Source organism: Sceloporus occidentalis, unplaced genomic scaffold (genome assembly GCF_023333645.1).
Source record: "Sceloporus occidentalis isolate IW3139 unplaced genomic scaffold, rSceOcc1.0.p SCAF_1, whole genome shotgun sequence".
Classification (NCBI taxonomy): domain Eukaryota; kingdom Metazoa; phylum Chordata; class Lepidosauria; order Squamata; family Phrynosomatidae; genus Sceloporus; species Sceloporus occidentalis.
In genome coordinates, this window is record NW_028316981.1 from 91,088,055 (window position 1) to 91,101,133 (window position 13,079).

At 37.4% G+C, this 13,079-nt stretch overlaps 1 protein-coding gene across 2 annotated transcripts in view; it reads left to right on the forward strand.

Annotated features, from left to right (window-relative positions):
* The window catches only part of RNF130 (ring finger protein 130), an 80,937-nt gene that overhangs the window by 25,066 nt on the left and 42,792 nt on the right, over positions 1–13,079 (forward strand). For both annotated transcript variants that reach the window (XM_089528902.1, XM_089528892.1), the window contains exons 2-3: positions 1,767–1,961; positions 5,749–5,999. In XM_089528902.1, the coding sequence (XP_089385028.1) occupies positions 1,767–1,961; positions 5,749–5,999 (446 nt within the window). The remainder of the gene's footprint in view (positions 1–1,766; positions 1,962–5,748; positions 6,000–13,079) is intronic.

The following is a 13,079-nucleotide window of genomic DNA, read 5'->3' on the forward strand; positions in this document are numbered from 1 at the left end:
TGGTCAGTCTCCTTCTTTGGAGGTCTTTAAACAGAGGCTGGATAGCCATCTGTTGGAAGTGCTTTGATTGTGAATTCTTGCATGGCAGAATGGGATTGAAATGGGTGGCCCTTGTGGTCTCTTCCAACTCTATGATTCTATGGAAGGTGGTTAACAACAGAATCAGAAATGCCACATTTGAGGCAGCAGTAGCTACTGGTTATGGGAAGAGGAGTGAGATAAAGTTGACTGTAATAATAGTTGAACAAGCCATAGGATTTTAAAGGGTCAGTCTGTACCTAACAGAAAGCAAAGAGTGCATGCGAACTTGTTGAATGGTATATCTCATTAGTATTCTAGGGACTGTTAACTACTTGCAACTCTTTTCTTGAATGGGGAAAAAAACAACAGAAACTTCTTCTCTTGCCTATTGAAATTTAAAGTTCTGCAAAGAAGTTCCTGTAATGTGATGTGGTACATAATTGCATTAGCTTTGTACCATTCAGCTTGATTTTACCATAGATAAAATTTGCATATATTGTTTGACTTCACTGTCAATAAATGAAAATACTTAATTTTCAAAAGACTGGTAGTATCTGTTGCTCTCTGTTAAAATCCAGAGAGAAAGTTCCAATCACTGGTTTAAATTTTCTCATAAGAGAACACTCTCTTAAAGTTGTTCATTTAATTGTGTACATTCCACTATCTCATGTCAAAGCAACTCAGAGCAGTTATATATATTAACAACTGTGCAAACAACTTTCCTAACCACATACAGTGGACCCTTCTTCTCAGTGGACTGGTGACCTGCAGATTTGAGGGGCCTGCCACAGATCACCACACCCCATATTATTTAATGATAGCATTTGTACAGTGGTGCATCTGTGTACACAACATCACAACCATAGAATAACACACAACCATCTATGGTTTTTGCCATTCATGGGGAGAGCCGAACCAAACCCTTGCAGATGGGAAGGCTCCACTGTATTGATTTAATTAAAATATTTATTATGCTACCTTTTCAGTTTATATTTTTAAATCAAGTAAATGAGCTTCATCCAGACTTAGTTTTATTTAGGGGAGACACACAGAAATAAATGAAGTTTATTTAGTTCATAATAAATTTGTTTTATTAAAACCATTGGTCTTCAATTAGTCTTTGCCAATTTAAGTCCCACTGTGTACTGTAAGCATGACTAAAATCACAAACCTTAATTGGCCAAAGCAGCCAAAGGCCAGCTGATCTGACAGTGGGCCACGTGAAGCCTTGCTGAATTCAAATCTCTCCCCTACCCTCATCTTAATGGATATTGGAAATTATTCAGAATTACCCAGACTGAAACTATGGCTGTATCCCTGACTTGGGTAGCTATGTCCTAACCGAGCTCTTTCTCACACTGCCCCATCTCTACACCACCCCCCACTCTTCTGCCAGCAAATTATAGTCAAAAGAGAAGTTTTGACTGTGAGTAGATATCTGAGATGAGAGAAGAAAAGGGTTCTGTTGGCAAAAGAAGATTTTGTGAGCAAAAAGGAATCTGTGCTATCAGAAGAGGCTTTTGTCTAATCCTATCACTACAGTTGGTTCGGTTTTGAATTAAGATTGTATTTTATATCTGGATGCAGTCTAGTAACTGTTGTCAGAGATAACACCTACTTGCTAATGTTTTACTTTTAAAAAGACATTCATTTATTCTAGTAGCCAGGTAATTATTTCACCAGTCTATTTTTGAATGGGGGGATTAACCCTTTTGAGAATTTCAACTGTTCCTTTTTTCTTCCAGTTGTAGATCGTTTAGGCTGTGATCCACGAACACGGTTTCAAATTCCCCCAAACACCAAACAGTGGATTGCTCTTCTGCAGCGAGGAAATTGCACCTTTAGACAAAAAATAATGCGAGCAGCTTTACAAAATGCTTCAGCTGTGGTAATTTACAACAATGTATCTGGAGAGGAGCCTGTCACTATGACTCATCAAGGTAAAATATATGATGCCAGTTCCTTTCCATTCTTCTCAATTTTTCTTTTGTGTATGGTATATGAATCTTTTTTTAAAAAATTAACTTATGAAAATATTCAAATATAGAAATATGTGACTTAATTTCATAAAGTAGGTCTAAATACATAAAGGAAATAGTGAACAGCAATGTTGTGCTTATCCATCATAAAATATTACCTTATGATTTTTGTGATTTTTTTAAAAAATCCTGAACACAGTTGTAGACTAGGACTCTCCTCTAACTGTGTGGCTGGCTATAGCCTATAGACAACATATTGTTTTGGCTGTCAAATGAATATATACTATTACCAGGTATGCTCTTAGAGCACAAACTTGTATTCACACACATTCTGAGTTATACATCCCTGTGAAAAATCTTGTGAACTTGGCAGTAATGTATCTTAGGAAAGTTGGAGTCAATAACTCACGTCCAAATAGAACTATTCAAAAAGAGAATTTTGTTGAATACACAAGAATCAAAACACAATAATTGTGCTGGGGAATAACAAATTTTGATTTTATTGATTGGCAGACAGTACAGCAAAATAAAAATACAGTGGGCCTTTGATATTTGTTGGGGTTTGGTTCCAGGACTACCTGTGAATACCAAAATCTGTAGATACTCAAGTGCCATGAAATGCAGTGACATAGTGAAATGATGCCTCTTATACAAAATGACAAAATCAAGGTTCGCTTTCTGGGATTTATATCTTTTTAATATTTTTTCAAGCTGTGGATGGTTAAATCTGTGGATAAAGAATCTGTAGATATGAAGAACTGGCTATAAATAGCTAGTAGAGCACAGTTACTTCAAGATGGGTAGATATTAACTCAAATGAGAAAACTTGTGAGTCTCAGAGCATTTGGAGCTAAGTAGTCCAAGGTTCAGGCATTGCTAAAAAGACAAGGAGAAGAGTCAGATGGTTCAGAAGTGGTGGCAATATAATACTTTCCCTACACACACACACCTGCCACAAAAGAAAAACTTTAGGGATGACAAAGTTACCTCTCCTTGTTAGACCTTTCTGGAGAGAAGCTGGGTAGCATTATAGAGCTGTAGAAAGAGGAGCACAAGCCAAGCAAGGTCCTCTAAACTAGAGCCAGGATTTTAAGGAAGAGAATAAAGGAGATTCAATAACAAAAACAAAACAAATTTTGGATTATCTGACAGAATGATTTCAGTTTAAAAGGAGTGACATCCAGACTGGAAGCAGAAGGCTTCCAGAAACAGAAGATACCTTCTTGTTAAGAAAAAGTGCTTTGCCAAAGGTGGAAGCTTTAAGTAGACTTTCACCTTAAACTGTTTGTAGTCAAAGATGCAATTAGGCAGCTACCTCTTTCAATACCCACTTATGATCAAACTTTCTGCAAAAAAAGGCACTTATAGAAACTGTTTTATGACTGATTCCTATAACAGAGTCTCTTTCTCCACTGTTTAGGTAGTATATGGCACTGTGATAATTGTCAGTTTCTAATAGCTGACAGATGAAATTCCCCTCTTGATTAGGGTAGTTAATTTTGTTCAATCATGTTTTATGTGAACCTGGTTTGTATTTGCCTGAATCTGATTTTTCAGTTGCAGTGCACCCAAAACAGAAGTAGCTCAATTTAATTCAAACATTCTGCCTGCAGACAAAAATTGAGCCATGTCACCTTCAGTGTAGACAGTCTGCAATAATCCCGCAGTGAAGTAGTAAAGGAAGCAGGCACTTGCATATGAGGTGCAACTTCAAAATAAAATAAAGGTCTGCTGCAAAAGACTTAAATCAATATTTGAATTTCAGCTTTTATCACTTTTGCAGTTCCCAGCTATCCTCTTTACTGTTATTTCCCAGTGTTTCATTTCCCGTTCTACTACTCTTCTTTTTCAGTCCCATCCTTATAGAATCTCATTTTCCTGTTTTAAGCAGAGCTGTGTTGGATCATTCTAATTGTTCAGAATTGTTTAGCCACCCAGCTCCCATTGGGAAGCCCAAGCAGGATATTTCACCTAGCATTGAAGTGTATTGCCTTTGAAATCTAGAGGATATTTGTAGTTATTAAGACTGGTAGCTGTTGGACCTGCTATAACTTTAAGATAAAGCATACTTCTTTCCTGTGCCTTTTCACCTCTCTAAACCTTAGTGTCTGAGCAGTTTAGCTTATAGTTCTACAACAGCTTACATAGCTTTATCATCATTAAATGATGTTTTAAAATATAGATAGATCTCTTGATAATGTTCAGACAGACTGCCTGCAACCAGTAGCATCTATTTTCACCTGTAAGCATTTAGTGTGATTTTAATAGTCAGTATTTACTAGTTGGGAACATATGCCTTTCTGTTGGGCCACTATGGGAAATAGACATTGTGTCTAGAACTCTAGATAGTCTTTGTATAATCTAACAACATTCTTGTTATGCACTAAACTATACAGTTGGCCTTCTGTATCTATGGATTCTTTAGCCACAGCTTCAACTATCCATGGCTTGAAAATATTTTTAAAAAATATAAATTCCTAAAAGCAAACCTCGATTTTGCCATTTTATGTAAAGGTCACCATTTTACTATGCCATTGTATTTAATGGGATTTAAACATCTATGGATTTTGGTATCCAAGTGGTTCTTGGAACCAAACCCCGGCAGATATTGCAGTACACCTGGTATTCTAGATCTTTCTTTCTTTGCTGAGTATCCCCATTCCATGCCCCCTTAATTTATAACATGCTAGAAATTCAATTGGTACTTGTTTGTCAGAAAGTCTGTGTTGCTAATCGAACAAGATTTGCTCCAGTTTACTCAGTTCCCAATGCTTGATCAGAATAAGTACTGTATATGTTGACTGTTCCCTTCAAGTCATAGATTCAGCCTTTACATTCCTGCATGCATTCAATAAGCAATGCTGGCTGGGTGGATTTGTGGTTTTATGCAGAACCAGATAGCTTCATAAGACTATGGGAATCATTGAAGGATTTATCTACACTGTAGAATAATGCAGTTTGACACCACTTTTAATTGTTGTAGCTCTATCCTACAAAATCTTGGGATTTGTAGGTTCATGAGGTCTTTAGCTTTTTCTGCCAAAGAGTGATGGTGCCTCACAAAACTACAAATCCCAGAATTCTGTAGAATTGAGCTATGGCAGTTAAAGTGGTGTGAAACTGCATTATTTTTACAGTGTAGATGCACCCTAGAACAGGAGATCTGTGATTGGATTACCTGCTGTTTCTGTTTCTTTTTTAAAAATTTGTACCTCCCAGCTCAGTTGGATAAGAACTTGAAAGAGGATTCATTCATTCCTCCACTGTTTGCCTACTCTAAATCCACCACCTCCAACTGTGCCCTGCAGTACAGAAGTCACATGTTTCAGAGAACGAGTAAGCCCAGCCAGGAAGGGGAGTGTTAACTTCTAGCTTTTTTTTCAGCAACCTAATTTGTGAGTTATAGCTGTGGTTAAGCAACTGGGAATCAGAACTCTTGTACTATGGGATATCACTTAAAGATCTTTGAATGCATACTTGAAAGATTGCCTTCTATCTTGTAATAAAAATATTGTAATGTTCTGGTTCTTTTTTTACTTCCTAAAATGTCAAGATCTATTTCAATTACACAGTATTTTCATTTTTTAAAAAAGTTAATAATTAATCGTCAATCCGTTTGTTACTTAACAGTTTGTTGATATACAGCTAAAAGAGTTGATTTTTTAAAAAACAAATGCACATGTTGATTTGAATGTCAGTTAATTGAAGGATGTTTCTACATTGTTTCTTCTGCTTATTCTTTTGGTAGGAACTGGAGACATAGTTACTGTCATGATCACAGAACTGAAGGTTAAGGAGATCCTGAATTATTTAGAAAAAAATATGTCTGTCCTAATTGCAATAGCAGTTGGAACTCGCTATCAAAACAAAACCTTTAGTCGTAGCTCTCTTGTCTTCGTATCAATATCATTTATAGTTTTGATGATCATTTCTTCAGCATGGCTAATATTTTACTTCATCCAGAAGATTAGATATACAAGTGCCCGTGATCGAAACCAGGTAAGCTCTCTCCCTCTCCCTCTCCCGGTTTATTGTAAAATATCCAGGGGTAGCTGTGTTGGCTTTATAGCAAATCCAATAATATAAAAAACCCCACCAAATAATGATACCTTTATTGGGCCACCCAGAATGTACAATATACAGTGCACCTGGGTCATACACGGTCGCCTTTTACGTGGCTTTCAGCTTACTCTGAAAGCCCTGTGCCATTTCCTGTATGGTGCTTTCACCCCATTATTTTCAGTGGGGCTCGAGCATAGGCGGAACTTGCCTTACGCGACAGGGTCCGGAACGGATTCCCCACGTAAGGCAAGAGACCACTATACATGTTGCAAGCTTTTGAAGCTCCACTGTCTTCTTCATTAGCTCAGTATCAACCAACACATCTTTTTAACATTTGGAAAGGTTTATATACTTTTCCCACCTGTTGGAGCTGAGGGACTGATTGCTGGATTCCTTTCCCTGAGTCACATGTTTTTGGATCATAAACTGGTTTTTAAGATTCTGGTAACATCCATCCTTATGCAACTGGGCGAGAGTGATCTTACCTATTTAAAAAGAAGAACCTACTTTTTTAGGGAGATAATTAGGGCAATGGGGTATTTTTTGGTAGTTCTTCATATTGCTGTTAAAAGAGAAATAGAATGTAGAGTATTCTTCTACTGTTTTTCTTTTTGTGCTACTGTCTCCTTTTTCTTAGACAAGTTGGAAAAGACCATAGCTCAGTGTCGGAGTATTTATATGAGGTCACAAATTTAATCTGGAGATCTCAGGATTGAAAAGATTTTGGGCATTATGCTTGGGGAAAGACTTCTGTTTGAAATCCTGGATAGCAGCTTGGTCTGAATAGAAAATTCAGAGCTAAATAAGGTGGTGCTTAGCTTGATGTAAAACTGTTTCATATTCTCACAATACACATGCAGTGACTATGCTGTAATGTGATCTACAGGCATTTGAAGTAGTGCTGTTATTTTTCTTTTGATTTTAAATATCTTGTATGCCAACAAAGAGCTAGAGAAGTGTATAGTTAGAAGAAAGCTCTAGACAAACCTAAACTACTGAAAGTTCCATAAGTAAATCCTTCCTAAAATTTCAGCTGCTTATTAGAGCTTGGAAAAGTTAGGACAATGGGGTACTTGTTTATTACTCCCATATTGGCAGGGGGCTCTGGAAATTTATAATTTCCAGAACCCCTCGCCAACATGGGAGATTTGAGAAATGACATCCAAAAAAGTAACTTTTCCAAGCTCTGCTTATTGTCATGTATGTTCATTTTAAAATGTTCTGAGTTTGTGAAGTTCTTTGCATCTTTCTCTAGTAATTCATACTTAAGTTTAATGCTAATAGCATTCTGTGTTGTATGAAACAAATGTGAAGATTGTTTATCTCTGCCTATAGGCAATTGTATATCTTTAAATGTAGTAATTAAGCTATTTCCCCCCTGAAATGTGTGTTCCCAGAATCTCTAAAGGAGTTATATAAGTAATGTTGTATAATCTGTAGTTTCTATGAGTGGGGTTTGTTTGTTTGTTTGTTCAGGGTTTTTCGGCATTTCATTCTCACTTCAGAAGTTTAAAAGTCTGGCAGCACAATATTGGAAAAATGTGTTTTGATACTGTAATAGTTTAATTCTATTTTAATGCTCACTTTTATATGTTTTTAATTAGATTGTTCCTTTAAATTGTAAGCTCCTTTGAGCCTCAATTTTTTGGGGAAAGTGGGATATAAAGAATAATAATAAGAAAACCCCATGATAGGGTTGCCATAAATCAGAAATGACATGAAGGCACGCAACTAAAAAATTTTTTACCCTAAAAGCGCCAGATCCAGTCTGACCTTGGAAAAGACACAGGATTGGCCTTGCTTAATACTGTCGGCCCTCTGTATCCACACATATTTTATCCACAGATTCAACCCATCCACAGCTTAAAAATATTCAAAAATAATATAAATTCCAAAAAGCATACCCTTTTTGGTTATTTTATATATGGATTTTGGTATCCCTAGGAGGTCCTGGAACCAAACCCCAGAGGGTACTAAGGGCTGACTGTACTCACTGTACTTAGATGGGAGTCTACCAACTCCCATCCAAGCTGCTGTACAGTACCAAATGCCATATAGGCTATATTTCAGATGAAGGAGCTGGCAAAACCACCTCTGATGATTACTTGCCAAAGAAAATTCTGTGAAATTTACAAGGCTGCCACGAGTTGACACACAGCATGGGACACATACAAATATTTATTTATTTTATTGTACTATATTATTTTATTTTATTTATATACTATTTTTCTCCTGGAATGGGACCCAAGGGACTTACAAAATAAATAAGGTAAATCTAACACAATTAAAATTCTCACCATTTAAAACATTTACAAATATTATACATTGAAATCTTATTATAAGAAGTCTGGTTGGTTCTTGAGTGTTTATAAAAGATATAAACCGTCAGTCTAATTGCTTTTGGAACCTGGCCACACAAACATCCTATGCTATTATTTCCTATTTTGCTTATATATTCCAGTATTGCTATTATCATCCATTATTATTATTACTGCTGCTGCTACTGCTGCTTCTAACATAGTACCACTGGTGCGGATAGAATTTTATAAAGGCCAGGTCCATGCCTCAAGAACCATACATTCTGAAATTTGTCATGTGGTAAAGACTATGGGAACTGGCAGAAAGTAGAAGTGTGGGTAGGCAAGGAAAGCCTTCTAGTGAATCACCTTGATCCAAATGTAGTAATTTTCCAGTTCTTTGTGGAATATTGTGTTAGAAAATAGAAGTGCTTACTCCCAAGGAACAAGAACAGGAGAGCATCCTGTCCCTCTCCATCATCATTTCCTCATGTGGAAGGTGACATGTCTGAAGAAGAGGACTTTGGTTCACATCAAAGCTTTTCATGCAAGCAAAAATACCTGCCCTAAGGTTTAACAAGAACTTCCTACACACAACTCACTTGTTGTAACAACTCCACTGGCTAGCGGTCCATTTCCTAGCACAGATCAAAGTGCTGGTTTAGTTTTATAAAGCCCTGTACAGCTCAAGTTCCAGATTAATTGAAGGAATTGAAGGCACATAACAGTGATGCACTGTGTACTGTACCAATTAGGCTTAGAACCAATGATTAGGCCATTTTTTACTAAGTTGTGAACCTGTGTGTCCATGGTACTTTGTAACTTTTTTATTTCTAACTTTTTTCTTTATATAAGCCTTTCTGACTTATGGCAACCCTGAGGTAAACCTATCATAGGGTTTTCTTGGCAAGGTTTGTTCGGAGGGGCTTTACCATTGCCATTCTCTGAGGCCAAGAAAGTGTGATTTGCCAAGGTCATCCCGTGGGTTTCCATGGCTGAGTTGGGATTTGAACCCTGCTCTTCCAGTATCCTAGCCCAGTGATCAAACCATTACATCACACTGGCCCTTGTATTTTAATGACTTGTTTGAGACATTTCAAAAGAATAAATAGTAACCAACAGATTGTGATCCTACATATTTCTACATTTTTCAAAACTGCATGCCAGAACAGCTGCTCTGTGGATAAAAATCATTTTTATATTCAGAATTTTACAAAGGTCAGAAGAAACCTCATAAAATTTTTATATGATTTAAAAAGCACATCCTATTAAAGTTTCATGAAGATGCAGCAACAACTAGAGCCCAAGTTGAAAAACCTAGCTATTATAAAGGGGGTAGCAGCTGTTAATGATAGGATAACTGTCTATTTCTATGTGCTTACTTTACACAGTTTGGAAGCTGTTTACTACTACAGGTATTACAACTTCTTAAAATTGAAAAGTATAATAACACATTTCATATATACATTTTGTATGTGACATGCATTCTAAAATCAAAGGAGGGAAATTTAAGAATAGATGGCACAGCTGGTAGTGGGATAAAATATCCTCTTCATTGTTTCCTTGAATAACCAGCATTATTGAACTTGTTGGTCATAATTGAACTGAAGATACAGGTCTCAAACAGACTGGCCAAATTAATGGCTTCTGTCCACTTTGGAGGTGTGCTGATTGAACAACATATTTCTTCAAAGCGGTTGGAAGCCGTGTTCCAGTCCTTAGGACCGGAGGGAAAAGGAGCCAGTATAGTCTGAGTCCTTGTGGTGCTGGTGGGCCCCTGCATACACGGCCTGCCCTGGGAGCAGACCATGTAGATAACAGGATTTTAATCTACTTCCTGCAGGAGTGGACATGGCCTGCTCTTTCATGCCCATCTATTCCACCCCATAGTTAATAGAACTGGCTTTGAAAATCAGTGTCCTGTGGCAGAGCAAATAGAAAACATAATAGTACGAAGCACTAGATCACATATGCATAAAATAGCTTTTGAACAGGAGGCTGATTCATCTCTGACTGACCTTATTCTGCCTCTTATATGGAACACACAAAGCATCCGACATTTGCACTGATTATAATGGGGATTTCAACAAGTTGTAACATTTTTTTCCCAGCATTTCGCTGATGTTTACAGACTTAAAAAGCTCCTTCTGAGGGGCTGTTCTTTGAAGAGCAAGAGAACAGATTTTGACATTTCTGCCTTTCCTCCCATAATCTGATTTTGAGGGAGGGGGGGGGGGCGTAAGCTTTACTACACTTCTCTTTTCTCCTTTATAAATTAGATGGCATTTATTGCAATTTGAAAGTAGGAGGTTTGGTAGTTGCTGCCTTGAAAGAGAAGGTAGTGTTGTTGTAGTTTAAGAAGCCCCACCTTGTGATGTGACAACTGAAGACATTTCTGGATGTTGTTACTGACTTTATCTATATCCTGCCTTTTTACCAAAACACTGGCTCAATGTAGCTCTGTGCTCTCACAGAGCATGTGCATGTTAAGAAGCTGTTATGGAATCAAATAGCTTTAGTCAGCCTGATGTAAAATAATTATCAGTGGAAAGATGTAGGAGGAATGACACCTTGTTGGTCTTGCTGGATCTTTCAGTGGATCTAGAAGCTATCAACAATAGTAATTCCTTCACAAAGTTTGGGCCAGTGTCTCGATGCAGTGGTAAACAAGATGAAGGCCAGTAAATCCACACAAAATGGGGGTCTTCATGTGTACAGTACTTGTATGTGCACCCAACAAAGAATGAAGGCAGAGTCACAGTCTAATAATATTCACAAACAGATTTTCTGTAGTGCTTAACTAAAAATCAAATGCAAACAACAACTGGACACTAGATTGGGGGGGGGGGGGGGAAGCGGGTCAGTATGTGAAAGGAAATGACTTCTCTAATAAATTCAAAACAAAATCACAAACAGCAAGATAAAATAATTGGAAAAGGTGTGAGGAACTGAATTATGTAAGAAGGATTTCAAAAAAAGGATTGTACTGGAAGAGGGGAAGAACTTTAAGAAAAGATTGGTATATACCACAATAAGGAGAGGTTTAGAACATAACCCCAAAAAAACAACAGCCTCCAGCACTCCACTGCATGCTTTTTCAGCTTTACCACTGAACCTACATGTATCTATTATTTACAATACACTAGGACCATTTTTGTTGTCAGAATTAATGATTTCATTGCAACGTTCAGTAAACTAGAACTTCCATCAAGAGATCAACAGGAGCAATGTGGCTTTCTCCCCATTTATTTCTGTGCTTTGTATAAGGAGCAGGTCTACACCAGAACAAACTGTTTGTCCATTTAGCTTTATATTTTCTTCTGTGATGGGCTGTTGCACTTTTAAGATCTGTGGCAGAGATCTTTCCAGTCACCTAGTAGCTGATTGTCTTAACAGGAGATACCAGGGATTAAATTTTGTACTAATGTGATGTCGAAGGCTTTCATGGCCGGCATCTGTAGTTTTTGTGGGGTTTTCGGGCTATGTGGCCATGTTCTAGAAGAATTTATTTCTGATGTTTTGCCTACATCTGTGGCTGGCATCTTCAGAAAAGTTCTCTGAAGATGCCAGCCACAGGTGCAGTTGAAATGTCAGGAATAAATTTTTCTAGAACATGGCCACATAGCCCTCAAAAACCACAAAAAACTATAAGTTTTGGACTGTCTGTGCACAAGAGAACTTATGATCAATTATGGTATAATTACATCTTAATTTTTATTTGATTGTACTTCCTAACAGAAATGGTTAAAGGGAATAAAGTAATCTTAAAACAAAAGTTATTTTTGTCAGTGTTACTTAGTGAATCACATTTTGAACTCAAAAATGTTTCAAATAAGCATGTCACCAAAAGAGATCAGTCTTAAAGAACTGTTGAAAGTGTTAGTTGTCTATGATCTAAGTTATGTAAGATTACATAAACTATCCTAAAACAGGGCAGTCATTCAAATAATTTTCTGCAATATGTTTTTCAAAACCCATCTGTGTAGCAGAATGGGGCCTTAACTCAGTGGTATATCATGTTTTCTTAAGGAAATTAATGTCTCATACTTGATTTGGCCATCTATCGGGGATGCTTTGATTGAGATTTCCTGCAAGGCAGGGGTTGGACTGGATGGCCCTTGTGGTCTCTTCAACTCTATGAGTCTATGATTCTATTATTGTGCTGGTTTTTTTTCTTCGTATTTTTCATAGAGGTTGGTTATTACTTGTTTTGAACCCTGAAAAACTTGCATGAAGAATTGCCCTTTTAAAAACAGTGCAGAAAGCACAGTTATACAAGGAAAGATTAACTCAAAATCAAATCTCTTCTTAAATACTGTTGTCAGATCTTTAAAATAACTGTTAACATAATTACAGTGACGATTACTTTTTAAAAAAGCACTCAACTTGCCTTGCTTCATTGCCACTGCATAAACATTACCCTTCTTTTGTCAGGGGTTCTAGTTACTGAAGCAAGAAATTTTGTCTTCCTCTGTAAAAATGATTTACCATAGAAATAGTTTTCTTTGGCGGGTTACAAACCGCCACTTGGGACGTCCTCAGGACGTCCCAGTTTAAAAAAGGGGTGTCTCTTCCAGACACCCCTCTTCCTGTTACGGACTCTGTCCGTAGCAAACGGCGGCCGCCTCCGCCATCTTGACGTAACGGACGCTGTGCGTCCGCACGTCGCGCAGCGCTAATGACGTCGCGAGTGCGCCATTGGTGCCTCGCGGCATCATGA